This window comes from Petaurus breviceps, unplaced genomic scaffold (assembly GCF_028583685.1).
Source record: "Petaurus breviceps papuanus isolate PSGF00001 unplaced genomic scaffold, PetGlider_PUasm1.0 218, whole genome shotgun sequence".
Classification (NCBI taxonomy): domain Eukaryota; kingdom Metazoa; phylum Chordata; class Mammalia; order Diprotodontia; family Petauridae; genus Petaurus; species Petaurus breviceps.
The window spans coordinates 10,415,232-10,433,683 of record NW_027185872.1 but is presented as its reverse complement, the minus strand read 5'-3'; the positions used below and the strand labels follow the sequence as shown (position 1 = coordinate 10,433,683).

Genomic DNA, 18,452 nt, shown 5'->3' with positions numbered 1-18,452 from the left:
TTCCTTCCTTCCTTCCTTCCTTCCTTCCTTCCTTCCTTCCTTCCTTCTTTCCTTCCTTCCTCTCTCCCCTTTGCTAAGCAGCTCCCCTCCCTATGCCCTTCTCTATGTATACCTCATCCTAGATTTTGCTCAGCATGGAGAGGGGGAAGCAGGTGTTTTGACCTCCAGGGCAGAGGTCAGCTTTGAGGGGGAGATGCAAATCTCGAATGCAAAGGAAATCTGGGTTTTAACAACATCCCCTGAGCTTGTGCCCTGTGGTCTTCCTACAGCAAGGCTGGCATTGGGGAGGTCTTCGAGGGACACCAAGGACCAGTGACAGGAATCAACTGCCACATGGCTGTGGGCCCCATTGACTTCTCCCACCTCTTTGTCACCTCATCATTTGACTGGACAGTCAAACTATGGAGCACCAAGGTAAGGATTCCTGGATTGAAACCTGGGTATTGCCAAGGGAAGCTGCATAATTGAGTTCTCTCTGCTCTACCTGATAGGTCCCAGCCTCACGGAGGCCCATCACAAATCCCTGTGTGTCCACTTGGGCTTTTCCCAGGGCAAGACACATTCCATGACTCCTAACTGCCAAGTATTCCCTACACAGGGTGTCAGTCTACAAATACTTATTAAGCCCCTACTAAGTGCCAGACCCTGAGTTAAGCCCCAGAGATAGAAAGGCAGAAGGCAGACCCTCTGGAGGAGGAGGAGGAAGGGGGGGAGGAAGAGGAGGGAGGGAAGAGGAGGAGGAGGAAGAGGAGGGGGAGGGGGAAGAGGAGCTCAGACTAAGGGGAAGACAACATGTAAAGCTCTAAATGGGGGCAGTGGCAATGGAGGGAAGGCACTAGAATTAAGCAGGACTAGGAAGGCTTTCTGGAGAAGGTGCCAGGAGGGGAGATAGGAGGGAGAACCCTCCTGGGGGATGGCCAGAGAGAGTGCCCGAACTCAAGGCAGCCTGGAAGCCAGGGCACTGGGTCCAGGAGTCTGGGGGAGATGGAGGTGTGAGAACCCAGGAAAGGGAGGAGAGGGTGGGTCATGAAAGGCTTCTTGAGCCACAGGAGTTGACTGAGCAAGGACGGACATGGTCAAGCCTTTGTTTTAGGAAAATTAATTTAGTGACTGAAGTCCTGAGGCAGGCAGATGCCCAGCTGCTACTTTGACAGGCCAGATGTGAGGTGATGAGGGCCTGCACCAGGGTGGGGGCTCTGTCAGAGGACAAAAGGGGGAATATTCAGGAGATACTACAAAGGTGAAACCAACAGGCCATGGTACCATCTTGGAACTGAAGGGTGGAGTGAGGAGTCCAGGTTGATTCCTAGGTTTCAAGCCTGGAGGACAGTTTCTGTGGTGTTCTCAATAGTAACGAAGAAGTTCAGAAGAAGGGAGAGTCTGGGAGGAAAGGCAATGAGTTCTGTTGTGGCAATATGGAGTCTCAGATGCCTATGAGATATCTTGTTCAAGATGTCCAACAACACAGAGTTTGGGGTTGGGTAAGTAGACTGGAGAAGTGTCAGTGGAGAAATGGTGATTAAATCTATGGGGGCTGTTGACATCACCAAGCAAAGTAGCACAAAGGAAGAGAGGGCCTAGCATTGACTCCTTGGGTCCACTCACCTTAAGGGGGTAATGACCTGAATGAAGATCCATCAAGCTGACCAGGCAGCTAGGTAGGAGGGCCAGGAGAGGTGGCATCCCAAAAGTCTAGGGAGAAAAGTTCATCCTTAGGAGAGGCATCCTAACATGGGAAGGGAGCAAGCCTACTACGCGCCAGGCATGTGTGCTGGGCACTTTACAATGTCGCCTCATTGATCCTCCAAACAGCTCCTCATGGAGCTCCTTGGACAGAGGTCAGAGACATCCCCCTCATGAGGGATGTCGACATGGGAAGTCTGCTTCTGTTGTAGGTTAGACTAGCTCAAGGGTTTCCAACCTATTTAAGTCCCCAGGCCCCACTGGGTTTCACTGAGGCTGCCCATGTGCCCTGCTCAGTATAAGCATGTGTAAATAAGACGTAAAATAGACAAGTTAAAGGCAATAAGACCTTATAGCTTTTTGCTGATATTGCCAGGGCCCCTTGAGGAGCCTCTTGCAGCCCTGAGGAATTTGGACGAGGTGGGGAACCCCTGGCCTTGCTGGTCCCTGGGATCCCTCCAAGCTGTGACTCCACTGGCCCTCTCTGACCCTTCCCCCACCATTCCCAACAGTGAAGTAGCATCCCTTGGGCATGAAGGAGCAGCAAGACTGGGGCCTGCCCTCCGCTCAAGGAGCTGCTGTGCCACCAGCCCTCAGGGGAGTGGGTACTCCCCAAGTAAACATAAGAATACTACTTTGTGGGGCAGCTAGGTGGTACAGTGAATAGAGCACCAGCCCTGGAGTCAGGAGGACCTGAGTTCAAATAGGGCCTCAGACATATAACACTTACAAGCCGTGTGACCTTGGCAAGTCACTTAACCCCAATTGCCCTCCAAAAAGCAAAAAAAGAAAACAAAAAGAATTCTGCTTAGTGTATTCCAATCTTGTTTCCCTAAGGAGACTTTGCACACCTCAAAGGAGAATTCACAATTTCTGCTCCAAAAAACAGTAGGTGCTTAATAAATGCATGCTGACCTCCCCAACCCCTTCTGGACTTCACTAGGTCATCACTACGGAAAGGGCATTCTTTCCAGTCTTGTTTCAGACTGGTAATTCTTGGATTGTTCTCTCAGTCCTCCTTCCTGATCCCATCATTCCAGTGGCTCCCCAGGTCTTACCTATTCTCATGGAACTCAGGGTCTCTTGCATCTTGAAGCCTGTGCCCCACCCTGTGTGTACCACAGTCGCACCCAGCACAAACTAAGCCAGCACTTCCCTTCTTACCATTCTCCAGCTCTGATTCCCATCCCCTCTTCAGTCACGGACTGGTGCAACTGGGCAGAGACTTAGAGACATCTGCCCCAATTTTTTAGAGGAGGAAACCAAGTCCATAAAAAGGAGGTGGTCTGCCCAGGGTGGCAGAGCTGGACTGTGAGCTCACCATGGGCCTTTTCTGCATCTGTCTGTGCAAGGCCCAGCCCGTGGAACATCCCGCTCCCAACCGCGAGGGTCACGGAAGCCTCGGAGCCCGAACCAAACAGGAGCCTCCATTAAAAGGGAGGAGGAGGCTTCTCACTCATCTAATTTTAGGGATGGGAACTGCCATGGTATTGTGTTTCCAGACAGGAGTCAGGAACGCCGGGGTTCAAATGGCGCACCCAACACTGTCTGGCTTGCGGCGCTGGGCAGGTCCCTTAAGCTCTCCGAGCTCCCTTTCATTTCCATAGCTGTAAAATGGGGACACAGGGCGTCCAGTGGGAATGTTAGATGGACCCTCAGGGGTCAAGCAGCCCATCCCGTATCCTGGACAGACTCCCTACCACAGCCATCCCCTCCGGTGCTTGTTCAGCCTCAGCCCCAAGCTCCCTGAGGGGAGACAACCCCTTTCCGAGGCAGCGCATTCCCTAGGGGGGCTTCTTCCAGACATCCAGCCGCCGCACCACGTCCCCACCCAGGGGTGTGCTAGAACCATCTAGAACCAGCCTGAGAGCGCTGCGTTTGGATAAGCAAAGTTACAGCCTCTTCTGTCGGTCGTCCAGACAGGAAGGTGCTGGAGAAGATGGTAATATTACCAATCTAACGTTAACCCGTTTTTCCTTCTGGAGAGTCAGTTGTTAAACATTTACCAGCACATCCCTGCCCTGTCCCTCTCGGACCCAACGGAACAAACGTAGGTCCTCCTTCAGGCGACAGCTCTGCCTTCATCTTCCTTCTGTGGCTCCCCCAGGCTCTGCTCATCCACCGCCCAGATCTCACAGCCTTGGAAACAGACTGAGCACCCTGTGCCGCTCCTCATTTGACTCTGCACTCTGACTGGAAGCCTGGAGGGCGAAGCCATAACTCCCCTCCAAACGTCTCTTGAGAGAAGGCTCGGAACAGACCGGATCACTCCGTGTTCTAGAAACGGCTCTGCTCAGTGTAACTGGCACAGGTTCCTCTGGGGAGCGCCCTCTCTCAGCCTTTTGGCATGTAGTCTCCCATCCCTGTCATTAGACTGTCAGCTCCTCGAGGGCAGAAGCTATCTTCCTTCTTACTGTATGCCCGGAAATTGGCCCCATATCTGGTGCATACTAGGTGCTTAATAAGAGTTTATTGAATTGGAATGTTCCCCTCAGTTTCCTCTTCTTCAGATTCGGTATCCCTGAGGGAAGGAAAGAGTCTATGAGCTGCTCTACTTTGGGGAGGGAGAGACAGAGACAGACAGAAACGTTCCACGGAGAGAGGGAGAGACAGTGCGTTCTAGTCTGGATAACTGCAGTGTGCCATCTTTGCTACATTTTGCCTCTTGGCTGAACTCGAAATCTGTTGCCCAAACTCCTCATGCACCTCCTTCTGTCTAGGTGGTCTGTAGTACACTCCAGTGACAGAATACCCCCGCCTCTCTCTCCCCCTCTGTTACCTATCCCCTAAATGTTCTGGGTCCTGGCTTTCCTGACATGATCCTGTTCCTTGGGACTGAAGTGTACCTTTGATGCTCACATCCCACCCAAGTCTCAGTGTCGTCCTCCTTCAGACCCTCTTGCTTGTAGCTTATACTTTGGGCATCCATGTAGAAATCGGTGAGGCTAGGCATTTTACTACCAGTTACTTTCTTGGGGCTTTTTGTCTTTGTTTTTGTCTGTCTCCTAGGCCCTTCTAGGTGTCCCAACTTCTACTCTCCCACCTGCTCTCCATAGCTTCCGGCTTGGAGGACATAATAGGGTTTCCTCGGACCTTTCCAGTTTCTGGTCGATCTCTAAGATTCCTTCACACCCGGAGCCTTTGTGTCCACCTTTGGGGCAGATCCCATCTGGGGTCAGGGATACCTTTCCACTATATTTTGGGTCATTGTCCAGAAGCTGAATCCTGCTCTCAGACACCACCCTCTTAGCCAGTTACTTCCCAACTCCTTTTCTCTTCTGTATGCCTTACCTTCTTTGGGTGATGATTAAGAAAACATAACTTGCACCCCTGCGGATTCCAGTTTAAGACTGGCATCTTCCACAGGGTCATTTGTGCCCCCCAGGGATCACCCCAAGCAGAGGTTTTCAAGCTTTCAGTTGTTTTCAAGTCTTAGGATGTTCTCCCTTCTGTCTTGTAAACATACCCTAGAAAGGGCACAGAGCTCCCTGTGGTCACCAAACTGCCAAATACCTGCTTCTCTCCCCTAACCAGGGGGTCACTAAAAGGCATCATTGCTTTTCCAATGAGAGAGTTTCTTTGATGGAGACCTCAGAGACCACAGTGAAGGTGAAGGCCAGGCTGGACAGGCTCTGCATGGTGTGGTTCTCCCTTTACTGCCTTTCTGAGGAAGGCCTTAAGAGTGAGGAGGGAAAGTTGCTGGGCAGCATTGGTCCCACCTCTTTCTGGGGAGGGGGGTCAGAAAAATTGGAGAAAGAGTCAGGAGCTGTGTCCCAATATGGCCATTGGGAAAGAGGCAAAGCGAGATTTTAGGAAATGTTTCCGAGCCTGAAAGGATCAGGATCCAATTTAGAACATTATTTTTAGAATATGGTGAGACCATGTTGAAGGCAAACTTGTGGTTGAGTTAATGAGGAATCACTTTATTTGTGAAGACATTTTTAAATGCTGTTGTGTGGGCCACCTACCAGAGCTCATCTTTGCTTCTTCAGCTTTCAGAGCCTGGGGTTCCCCCCCGCCAGGATGAGGCATCAGATGAGCCAAACCCCAGGCTCCACATCCAGCAGGGCTTGAGAGAGGGGAAGGGCAGAGCGGGCAGCATCCTGGCCTCTGCTGCAGCCACACCCTTCCCACTCACCCCGAGGCTCAGCTGGGGTCCAAGAGGGAGGCTGAACACTGGGCTGGGGCTTGGGGCTGGCAGCCCTTCCTGCCTTCCCCCCCTCCACCCTTGTCATTTTCCATTTCTAGGTTAAAATTTGGCTGAGCAGGGGGAGAGGTGCCCACTCAAGTGACTAAATCCAGCCAGAACCCACTGTGCCCTTGGGCAGTCTGTGAGCTGGAATAATGGCTCCAATGGACTCAGGCTGTCCCCAGTGGTAGAACTGGGCCTAAGGATAGTCAAGGTGAACCCCTGCGCAGGGGCAAGAGTTAGAGGGGCACCACAAGGGAATCTTTAAGAAATTATATTTTAGGGACACGCAGACTTATTAGAGGGAGCCCTGACATAATTTCCATCAAAAACCCTGATCTGATAGCCTGGAGCTCTGGGTTTGAGTCCAAACATAAACACTTAGCATTGTGTTCTTCTTTCTGAGGAGATCTTCCTCATCTGTAAAATGGGGTAATTACTGCATTTATAAAAATGCACTCAATGTGGGTAGCAAACATAATAAATGAGAGATACTCATGCAGGGAGTTAAATTTGGCTCCACATTTTTCACTGAGGTTCAGTGTGATGATACCTATGATTATGATGTGAAGGCAGCTAGGGGTGCCACAGCACTTCGAGCACTGAGCCTTCAGTCAGGGAGACAAAGGCAAATTGGCCTCAGATAACTTCTGGCTGGGTGGCCCTGGGCGAGTCCTCGAACTGTGGTTGGCCTTAGTTTCCTCATCTGTAAAATGGGGACAATAGTAAGCCCTACCTCCCAGGGTTAGAGAAATTAAATGAGCTGGTGTCTGAGAAGTGCTCTGCAAACCTGAAGTTCTGTGTTTAATAACAGATGGCTGTTATTAATGTGGCTCTAGAAGGGGCTGCCACATTCCACAGAAACTGGGTATTTCTTTTAGAAATGAATGGGGAAGGAGTTGGATACCATTGTATATCAATAAGCTCTACTGGGGGGGGATACAAGAGTCAGATAAATAGATGGATAGATGATAGTAGATAGATAGATACATACATACATACATATATACATGGATGATAGATTCAGGGAGAATGAAACAGAGACAGGGAGGGGGATTGTGTGAGGGCAAAGAAGAGATGGAGAGAGAGGGAAAGAGGGAGGGATGGAGACAGGAGGGAGTGAGGGAAGAGGAGGAAGAGAAAAGGAGGGAAGGAGAGAGAGGGAGAGAGGGGGCAGAAAGAAAGAAGGGGAGAGAGGATACGAGAGAGGGGGGGCATGTTTGGGGTCCCTCAAAAAATGGAGACTTGGGCTTGGGTGCTCCCCACTTGGGAGGACTGAGGAAGCTCCAGGGTAGGGGATGAAGAGCTGTCAGAATATTCACCTGCACAGAAAGAGCAAGTGGATGAAGATGAGAACAGGTGCTAGAAGGATGTAGGCTTGTCTCGAGACTCTGTGGTGCTGAGCACTAGGGCAGGCATTCAAAAAGGAAACCCAGAACCTCCCCAAGTCACTACAGAAATATCCAGGAGCTGACCTTTGCCAAAGGCCAGTCATGTCCAGACAGAACTGCGTGATAGCTTCTTCCTTTGGAAGGGAGAGGAACTAGCTTGGACACAGCCCACATAAGCTCCCCTCACACCCTCACACTGCGTCTTGACCCCCAGAGCCAGGCTGCTCCCCTGCAGGGGATCAGAGGTAGCCCTGAGGAATCAGGGCTGATTATCCAATGCCATGAGTTAAGCTGCACTGTGGTGTTTCCCCACTGCATTTTCATTTTAGACAGACAGAATTAAGAAGGTTTTATAAAGGGCTATTCATAAGGTGGTGCAATCAAATCAGCACCCTCCCCCAAAGTCTGTGATACTCTCCCACACAAACACCTACCGGAGTCCAGGGGAAATTGAACTTGACTTCAGAAAATATATGAAAAGAGAGTAAAGGGACTCCTGGTTGGAAATTCAATTCTGCACCAGATTCTCACTCACCAGGAGAAACTGGCTGCCGGACTGAAGACGATGAGCCCTTGGTGGGGGGAGGACTGAGCACGCCAGCACCTTAAAATTGAGGAAAGAGATGATGGTGTGCATGGCCCAAAATCTTCTAGATCTGTGAAAGATTCAGAGACAAGGGAGGAAGCAAGGCATAACCCAAGTTTGACAGGGGAAGATGGCACAGGAATAATTGTAAAATTCTTAATCATGAAATTCTGATAATGCAAAGAAAGAATTGCTGTTAAATGGAAGAGGGAAAATTGTCTGCTCAGAAACAATGAAGATGCACAGGGAGCCTATCACCCCAATCTGGTGATTAAAGGAGTAGGTGGGTGCGTGGGGGATGAAGGTGGGAGAACTGAGGGAGAAGATGGAAGCTGAGGCAGACCAAGAGGGCCCTACAAAAGGCGTCCCGTGTGCTAGATCTGGGGGCAAGCTCCTTGAAGTCAGGAACTGTTATTGGCAGCACTGAGCTCACTCCCTGGTCCATAATAGTGCAAGAGAAGAGAATCTGTGGGACAAGAAGGCTGGCAGTGCCCTTTACAGAAACAGAGTTTTGGAGAAGTGAGTTTTGAGGAAAATGCAATGAATATCATGAGTTAAATTACTTGGCCCAGATGAACTACATCCTTAGTGCTGAAAGGGCTGGCAGATGTTATCACCATCTGGGAGATCTGAGGGATTGTAGAGCAAAGGACAGATAGGCAAACATTGTTTCAGTGTTCCAGAAAAGGACAAAAATTAAACATGCAAACTCTAGACCAGTGAGGTCAACTTTCATCCCTGGGGAAAACTTCAAAGGCACTATTAAAGGGAGGGCTGTTGACCATCCAAAAATGGAAGTGGCGATTCCAAAGAGTCAGCCTGGCTTCTTCAAGGAGAGGCCATGACTCACTTGTTACTCAACGGGGAGCCCTGGGGGGCTCTGCCAAGGTCACTGATCGCCATTTTAGCTTAGGTTCTGAAACAGTCTCTGATGCTGCTGTTGTGAGCAAGGTGACTGGCATATATGTGGGCTAAATGAGAGCACAACTAGTTCAGAATGATCCCAATAATTGGGGAGGGAGGAGATGCAAATCTTTGGTTTCCTTGCAATAGGGAGCTCCCCTGTGGAGGCCTCCCCCCACCAACAGGTCAGCATCTTCTCTGAGACTAGGATCACCAGGAGGTCCCTTAGACTGAGAGTTGGTACTCACCCCACATCTTCCTGGCTCTAAGGCAGCTCTCCACTCAGTCCAGCCACTGAGCTTCTCAATAACTCTATGACAAATATGGTACCAATAGTATCATCCCCATTTTACAGAGGAGTAAACAGAGTGAAAGAAGTGACCTGCCCATGTCATACAGCTAGAGAATGTCTGAATCCACACCTCTCAGTCCTGGCCACAAGACTCTTTATTACCTGCTTTGCTAAACATCCAGATAAACCATATGTAAGCATTCCATTGACCTACCAGTTTAGTAACTCAGTCAGAAAAGGAAGTAAATATGATTCATTCTTTAAAAAAAACATTTTTTATTTAAAGTTTTGAGTTCCAAATTCTATCACTCCTTCCCTCTCTCTCTCTCCCCTCTTCCTCCCTGAGACAGTAAGCAATCAGATATGGGTTATATATGTGCAATTATGTGAAACATTTCCCTATTAGTCATTTTGAATGAGTACTCAAATAAAAGAAAAAATGAAAGAAAGTGAAAATAGGATGCTTCAGTATGTATACAAACAGTAACAATTCTTCTCCTGGAGGCGGATAGCACTTTTCATCATAAATCTTTTGGGATTGTCTTGGATCATTGTATTACTGAGAAGAGCTAAGTCTCTCAAAGTTGACCATCACACAATGTTGCTGTTACTGTGTACAATGTTCTTCTTGTTCTGCTCACTTCACTCTGCATCAGTTCATGTAAGTCTTTCCAGGTTTTTATGACATCATCCTGTTGGTCATTTCTTATAGCATAACAATATTCCGTTACAACTATATACCACAACTTGTTCACCCATTCCCCAATTGATGGACATCTGCTCAATTTCCAATTCTTAGTTACTTCAAAAAGAGCTGCTATTAATATTTTTGTACCAATAGGCCTTTTTCTCCTTTTTGGGGGGGGGATGTCTTTGGGATACAGACTTAGAAGTGGTATTGCTTAATAAAAGGGTATGTGCAGTTTGATAGCCCTTGGGGCATAGTTCCATATTGCTCTCCAAAATGATTGGATCAGTTCACAACCTCACCAACAGTGTATTAGTGTCCCAGTTTCCCCACATCCCCTCCAGAATTTATCATTTTCTTTTTTTGTCACATTAGCCAATCTGATATGTATGAGGTGGTACCTCAGAGTTGTTTTAATTTGCATTTCTCTGGTCATAGTGATTTAGAGAATTTTTACATGACTTTAGAGAGTATTAATGACAATTCATTCTTGATAAAGCCCTGAAGACTCTTTGTAATCTCTGCTTCCCTTACAAAATATTCACTAATCAGACCTTTAATGAGCCATTTTAGAATTTTCCCAGGAGTCAAAGTCAAATTCACGGCTTAGAGTTTGTAGACTCTGGTGTCTTGCAACTTTTGAAGATTGAGACAAGAATTTCCCTTCTCTAGTCTTTTGGAACCTCTCCTATCTTCCAGAGATTGTTGACAGTGGCTTATTAATCATAACCACCAGTCACTTCAGCACCCACGGGTGTTGTTCAAATAGTCTAGTGACTGGACTCTTCCAAGCCAACCAGGTGCTCCTTCACTCTCTCCTTGTCCTGGGCACCAAATCTCTGTGAATCGGGTTTGTCCTGTCACTGCTTATGCAGACATCCTGTTTCCTGGCAAAGGCAGCAGAAGCAGTCAGAATTGAACTGTTTTCTGTGCCCTCTCTTGGGAGTTATCACCGCCCCATCCCCCCTTAGGTAAGGTTCCAGTCTATCTTTAGTCTCCTCTTTCCCCCAAACCAACCTAAACCGAAACTAAGCCCAAGTCCTTTTTGATTTGATTTGAGAGGTTCAGGGACCCCCCTGCAAAGACCTGAATACTGAACAGGGGCATCTGTAATGAATTTCCCAGACTCAAGCATTTTTTTAAGTCAATGTGGCAAAGGTTTATTGTAACACCAATATGGGGGGCAGAGCTCCTTAGGGAACTTGCCACTTAACAGGAATGATGCTAAAGCTTATATAGGAAAAGGAGTGGATTATCTGGAAGATATGCTAATTGGGTGATAACCTACAACCTTGATCACAGGTATCATTCACTACTGAAAAGCAGGAGTGCATTATTGGTCTGTTATGTCTGTATCAAGTTACCTTTGAGAGTTGATGCCTATAGCCTGACCTCTGGATTGCATATGATAACTTTGGGAATCAATACATGGTAATCCCATGATTGCAAGATAGTCCTGTTATTACAAGAGAATTCCTTCAGAGGTAAACTTGTTCTTGTGATGGGCCCACTCATAAGTAATTGTGGGGAAAGGTAACTTGTCTTACTGGGGCCCACTCATGAGTACTTGCTAAATAAACATAGTGTCATTGGGCTGGGGAGAAAGCTGTCAGGAATAGTGTTTTGAGGCTAGGGAGAAATGTGATCTTGGAATTGGGGTCCAAGCACAAGCACCCAAGCACCCCATCATGGGGACCACTGACTTGCCTAAGGAGGGACAAGGCTTCCCAGCTTGGAAAAAGAGCAGGTCAAAGCTCCCATGGTGAGCCTCTGGTTTTGTGAATAGCCCCTGTACATCCAGCCAAGGAGAGACAGGGAGAACCAGTCTTCCTCATTCTCACCTTCCTCTTCTTCATCACCATCTTCCTCTTCTTTATCTCCCTCATCTTCATTTTCTTCATCACCATTACTATCATTATTTTTATCCTCTGTCTACCAAAGCCTTGTGCTACAGGTCCCTGAAGCCTTTGAAATTTGCTTTCCCCTTCATCCAGGGCATGTGTCAAACAATGCCTAGACATCATCTCTTTCTCCATCATAAATCCTGGGAGAGATCCTTTGGCCCCCAGGGCCTCCTCATCTCCATCCCAGGCACCATTTTGCCCCTGTTAGGCTTCATCCAGTCCAGCCCTATCACAGGTTCTTCCCCTTCATGCTTTCTACAGTCTGAACAAAGTATCCTCATCTTTGCCATGCTTGGCCTTCTCTCTCCTCACCTTGGCCTCCTTCCTGAATCAGTTTATGAGCCATTTTGTGTAGGAAGTTAATGGTGATCCCTCCAGGGCTGGTGCCCTCCCCAGTATGTACATTTATATATTGTATGTGGACATTCAAACGCACACACACACGTGGCATTTAATTGTCTACATACACATTGTTTCCCCAGAGGACAAACTTAGCATTGACGAAGGCAGAGATCACTTTCATTTTCTGTCACCGTGTCCCCAGAACCTGGTGAGAGCATCTCCAGATGTTTAATCGCTGCTTGTTGAGTCAATGATTGAATAAATGAAGATCCAGACAGCTCATCGTGCTCAGAATTGCGGAGAAAAGGAAGGCAGCAGAGGGAGGGAACCTCTGGTCTGCCTCCAGGACCAGAGCATCAGATGCAGTCAGGGCATCCATCGGCAGGCCTGAAAGAAGTCCCCGGGGGGAGAGTAGGGGTGGGCAGTGGAGACAGGGCCAGGGCTTCACTGGCATCAAGGCCCCGTGGGCTCTGGGAATCCTTTGCTGCCCTCGATTTTTCAATGGCCATCTTTTGTGATCTTAAAAAGGCATTCTTTGGTGTGGGGATGTGGCTCTGTGACCAAGATCTGAGTAGTTTTAATTTTATATAAATGTATGTTCTAGCTCAGGACATTGTGCTTGAGAAAGACACTGAGACACTGATGGTCAGTCCTTGATGAGTGGTTTCTTTCTTCCCTCTGGTGGCCTAAACAGTCCCTTTCTTCCTCAGTTCACCCCAGAACCCCCAAATGCTGAGGTCTGGATATTTCTCCTTTTCATGTCTTCCCAGTTGTTTTCTCTTGATTTCTGTTCTGAGCCCTTGACTCTGGCTCTCCTTAGCGTCTCCAGTGGATGGAGCTTTGTCAGTCTCTCCCCCTCTCTTTCCTTCCCTCCCCCCATGATTTCTTCCCTGATTCCATTCCTAGGCACCTGAGATCATTGGAGGGAGAGCTGGAAGGGACCTGGAGACCACATTGTCAGGACTCCCTCTAATTTCCACCCCCATACACACACACACACACATTTTTATCCCTTAATTCTGCCTAGGAATTTTTGGGCTGCCTCCCATTCTCACTCTCAAGTCATTGTTCTTCCTGTGTGGCTCCTGGGACGGTTTTGGCGCCTCAATGCTGGCGCTCCCTCCCCCCTCCCCACACTTGATCTGTGATTTTTAAAATTAGTATCAGTAGTTGACTTGGGGAGGATCTTCATTTTCTTGTGAGAACTTCTGGCAATTTTGTTCTGTTGAACCTTTCTTTTGTCCACTTGAGGTGGGACCGTGATGAACGTGTCAGAGCTCCCTCTTCCTTATCTGCCCAGGGCCATTGGCCTTTCATGCTGACTCTATGACCTTTCCATCCCCTCCCTCCCCCAGGAAGCCTTCTTGACCATATGAACCCCAGGGGTCTCTCTCTTTGGGGGCTTCTCTCTTAAGATGAGTCTACAGCAGACTCTGGAGCAAGCATCGCTGCTCCCCAGTGGAGGATCTTTCTAACCCACGTGGTAAATTCCTGAGGAACCTGGCTTCCCAAGGAAAGGATCATGGGGGGGGGGAGGGCTGAGCAGTGCACAGTAATGTGGCATTTCCCATCCCGGGGCAAGGTACAATGACCCTTGCCCCTTATCCTAACCCCCCCCCCAAGCTGAACATCAGAAACTGGGCGGCTTCACCGCCTGTCACCCTGGCGGGAGAGTCGGTGCTCCTGCTGTGTCCAGCCCAGCGTCCAGGCTTTCCCGAGCCCCATCCCGGGGCCGCTTCAACCCCTTGACTTGTCCAAGGTCACACAGACAGAACATACATTTATATAGCCCAGAAAACCCCTGGGTTTCCTTCCTGTGACCTCTTGGCTCCTTCTCTCCCAACCCCACTCTCAGCCCTCCCAGCCAACACACCACCTGTCCCCATTGCCACATTCCTTCCTCTCTTGGCTCCGATCTCTTAAGCTCGCCCAGGGAGAAGACTCTGGCTGACTTTGAAATCGACCGCAAGAATGTAGTCCCGGCGTTAGCTCCAGACTCGCTGGGCTCTACAGCTTCCTTCCCTTCCTATTCGCGCCCCAAGCCCCGTCCTCTGGCTACTGGGAGACAGCCACTGTACCTTCACGCTTTCAGGCATGGGACACACCCCAACATCTCTCCCCGAGGGCCTTGGGGCCGCTGGCCCAGCACCAGCACTCATTCGCTGGCTCCCTGCTCAGATGAGCGACCTTCCTAACTGTCCTTCTGGGATGAGGTCTGTACAATGTGGTCCCCAGCAGAGAGGGACCACGGTCCCGAAATTCCCTTCCCCTCTGCGCGAGTCACCTCACGGAGCAGACAAAAGGAGCTTTCCTAGACGCTGGAAGGCTCCGGGAGAGCTTGTCCACAGTCGGGAGGGATGAAGGAGGGGATGCCCCCCCCCCTTCTCTCCTCTCAGACCTGGTCATGCCCTGTCACCCTGCTCTGGCTTCGGCATCTTACAGAGATCTCTTCACTCCTGCTGCCGGGGCCACTGTCCACACTGTCTTCATTTGGCCTCCCTAAAGGTCTTTCACTCCTTAAGAGTTCAGTGATAACCCACGACACTGGTCCAGCCATTCTCCAACCAATGAGCACTGTCTTTTCCTTTTTTTTGGCTACCACAAAACTTGCTGCTCAGAATATTCTGGCTGAGGCACTCAGTGGGTATGGTCTGTGCCTGGCACCACGATAAGCACTGGGGATAAAAAGACAAAAGCTGAAAAGATTCTGCCCTCAGAGGGCTTCCATTCCATTGGGAAGGAGAAAGAAAGCAACCATTCATAAAGCCCGTACTGTGTGCCAGCTTCTGAACTGAGCACTGACAAATGCCACTTCATGTGGCATCCTCACCCCTCCCCGGAGGTAGGTGCCCTCATCAGCCCTCAGGAAACTGAGACAGACAGAGGTTAAGGGACTTGCCCAAGGTCACACAGGCAGTAAATGTCTGAGTCTAGATTTGAATTCGGGTCTCCCTGACTCCCCACCCAGTTCTCTTCCTACTGCACTACCTAGCTGTATATAGCAGGCCCACAAGGTAACTAACAGCCTGGAGAGACGGGACCCATTGCCAGCGGAGTGAGGGTGGAGGTCAGGAAAGGCCTTAGGAGGGAGATAACACTTATCTATGAGGGAGCTGGTGGGCTGGCCTGGCCTATGCAGTGATGGAGGGATTCAAGTGGGAAACAGCCAGTCAGCCAGTTCGGGCAAGAGTCCTTGCAGGGAAACACTGTGCAGGGAGGTTGGCCAGGTGACCCCGGAGCAAAGGGCTTTGAAGGCCAGAGTGGATCATAGGACTACGGGATATGATTTTTATGTCACGGTGATATTCTGGCATGTCAGCAATAAGAAGGCCCTGGAGTTTCTTGGGCTTGACACAGTCAGGCTAGGGACTGTGCAGGATGGTGGGGGCCAGGCTCAGGTCTCCCTGGTTCCAAGACCAAGAGGGTCCCCATCCCCCAGGACCTGTGATGTGGGGCCCCTTCTGTTTATCCTAAAAGCGCCTTCCTCAGGTCCTAAAGGGCCCTTTCTGGTCTTTCCCAGCTTTGGCTCCCTCAGATACAGGCCTGAGAGGTGGCTTGAGGGGCCTTGCTCTCCTTCTCTCCCAGGGAGCCCACAGCTGCTCGTCACCCTCCCACCATCCCAATCTCCCAAGTGACCAGCTCCACATCTCTTGGACGACATTCTTTCCATTCCCCCTTAACAATTCTGGAACAGTGTCTGAAGGAAGGTAGAGGACCTTGTGTCAAAAACCTCAGGCTTTATCATTACCCCCAAAAAGCTTCTGACAGAATACCGCTCTTTACTAACCCAGAGATCTCCTTTCTCATCTCCACCCAATTTCTCCCTGTGCTTTGAGGGCCTCTGTGGTGAAGAATGAGAAGGGAAGAGCAAGCCCTGTCTTTAGAGTCCAATGAGATGCCCCTATCCCACCCCACCGGCAAAGTGCTGCCTCAAAAGTCTCGCTTGTGAGGTGGAATGGAACATGGAATGAGCATCGCATATCCCAGAGCTCTCTCCAGAGGCTGGTCATTGTCATGGTGCCTCCGGTCAAGCATGGTGAGGTCCTCCAGTCACAGAACATCAAGGGGCCTCCTCTGTGAGATCCACGAGGATTCAGAAGAGTTTGGTCTAACTATCCACACAGGAAAGGCCAAGCGGATGAAAAGTGCCCATTGTCCAGGCTAGGAGATGCAGTCAGAGCCCTGTTCATCCTTCCTTTTTGAAGAGAACCGATGATATCACGAGTGATGTTGTGGCTTGAGCGTGAATTGGATTTAAGGGGGGCAGGGCTGTGCCAAGTCGTCCGTCTCACTCTCTCTTCCACATTCATGAGGTCCAGGGGCAGTAGAAAAGGACCTAAAGGGTGGCTGCATTCAAAAAAGGACAAAGGGAGGGGAGAGCAGGCTGGATGGCTTTGAAAGAAAGGCTCAGGACTCTTCAGAACCCCCAAGTACCTCTAAGAAGCAAAGGCCCATCTTTTCACACCCAGATTTTGCTTGGTTAGGGGTCATGGACCACCCTAATGTCTAAAGAAACAGAATAGAAGATTCCCTTCCCTCCCCACCATCCCCACACTCACCAAACAGGAAAATGGTGGCTGGAGGGTGCCGAGCATCTGTAATGCCTGGAGTGACCACAAGGACTATTTGACCGCTGACAGGGGCTTGGGCAGCTTTCAGGGAGGCACCAGCTGTAGACTATAGAGGAGTTGGCCTGGGGCAGGCCCTTCAAGGAGGGGCCCTTGGGCATCCAGTGTTAGCCTCAGTGCTGTGCTGGACATGCCCCAGGGAACAGCCCGCACTCTCTGAGCTGGTGGCCACTGTCTGGGGCAGGCCTGGGCCTGGAGGGAGCTCAGGCTCGAGCTCAAGGCACTGATGGCAGACCCCTGGGCAGAGCGGGTCCCCAGCCCATTCCCCAGCTTTATGGGGCCAACACCAGTCAAAGCCTGTTTAATAGGATACATTCTTTGATAGAGATAATTAACTTCTTTCTGTTCGGCGCCTCCTGGATTAAGGAGGCTTCTCCCATGCAAATAAGCGAAGCATCAACGGGAAACAGAAATCTGGAGAGAAGACAGCCTTTTATGTGGGTTCCAGCGTGTGCTTAGGGAAGCTGCCGCCCGCAGAAAGTCCCCTGAGGGAGGCCTGGGCGGCCTGAACTCCCCAGGCCCCTCCCTGATGTGTCTGTGCCAGGCCTGGGGACACCGTAGGCCCGGCCATCTGCACCCCCTGATGAAGGTCCAGGAGATGGGCAACGGGATTGGGGGAAGATGCCTTTCCATCAAGAAATGTGTTCCTGAGTGATCTTCTGCAATCCAACAGCACACCTTGGTAAAGATCCTACTATGTGCCCGGAGCTGGGCTCTGCCCAAACCCAAGAGGGAAGCAGCCTCTGCCCTCAAGGGGCTTCTTTTCTGCCTAGCAAAGCTAGCTGACCTGCTTGGAGAGAACCAAGTAGGAAAGCCTAGCGCCCAAAGGAGCCCCTTCCTCAAGCCCCTTCCTCTGGGGCAGCCCTTTCCTCTCAAGGCAGCCCCTTTCTCTTCAGGCAGCTCCAAGAGCTAGGAAAGGCTGAGTTCAGACCTTAACCTTCTCCTCCCCGGTGTCCCTCGGCCCTCCCCCTGCTCCTGCCCTCCGGAGCCCTGTCCGAGTGACAGGTCCGCAGATACTCAGGGGTGGCCGTCACCTCTCTCTGGAGCCGCCAGTCCTCCAGCTGCCTTTCATGAGACAGACTCTCCTTCTGGTCCCTTTCGAGTTCAGCACCCTTCTTAACAGGGGAGTCCAGGTGAGGGCCAGGGGTGGAGGGCTAAGGAACCCTTCCCTCCCTCCTCTCTCATCACATCGGCAGCTCAAGGGATCAATGGTGTTTTATGAGTGGTCAAGAAATTATGGAACTGATCGGGGTCTCTCAGTCCTGTGTCCTGGACAGATCTTGCTCCTATGGAGGCTTGGACTCAGTCCTGGATCAGGAGGAGCATTTTAGGGAGGATGTCTAAAGGAGAGCTCCTGGGATGGAGAAGGAACTGGAGTCCATGGCGTCAGAGGACCTTGTTTATCTTGGAGAAAGACTAGGTATATAGGCGGGTGGGGTGGAGAAGGGGGCAGCCTGACTGTGTCAGGGAGGCATTTGCCTTATTCTCACCCCGGAGATGAAGTGAGGTTCCGTTTTGCTAGCAAGGAGGGAGCTGCCCCAGACCTCTGAGGGAAATGGACCACCTCAATAGGTGCCAGAAGTAGAGGCCCCTGGTCAGGAAGAGAGGCCTCCAGGCAGCGTTCTAGGCCTCTGTCTCTTGGCGAGGGGGTGGGGAGGAGACCCTGAACTGCAGCCTCTCTTGTCCTTCTCTCTCCCTTTCTGCATCTCTCTCTATCTCTGCCTGTATTACTCTCTTCCCCATCCTTGTTTCACTTCCTTTTTCTTTCCCTTTTCCCTTTCCCTTTCCTTTTTCTCTCTCCTTCCCTCTCCCTCTCTCTGTCTCTCTGTCTCTCTCTCTTTTTCCC

General features: G+C 50.3%; 1 protein-coding gene across 1 annotated transcript in view; it reads left to right on the top strand.

Annotated features, from left to right (window-relative positions):
• DYNC1I1 (dynein cytoplasmic 1 intermediate chain 1) overlaps positions 1-18,452 on the top strand; it is a 78,160-nt gene that overhangs the window by 26,675 nt on the left and 33,033 nt on the right. Inside the window, exon 5 of the mRNA XM_069094409.1 lies at positions 270-414. Coding sequence (XP_068950510.1) covers positions 270-414 — 145 coding nt within the window. The remainder of the gene's footprint in view (positions 1-269; positions 415-18,452) is intronic.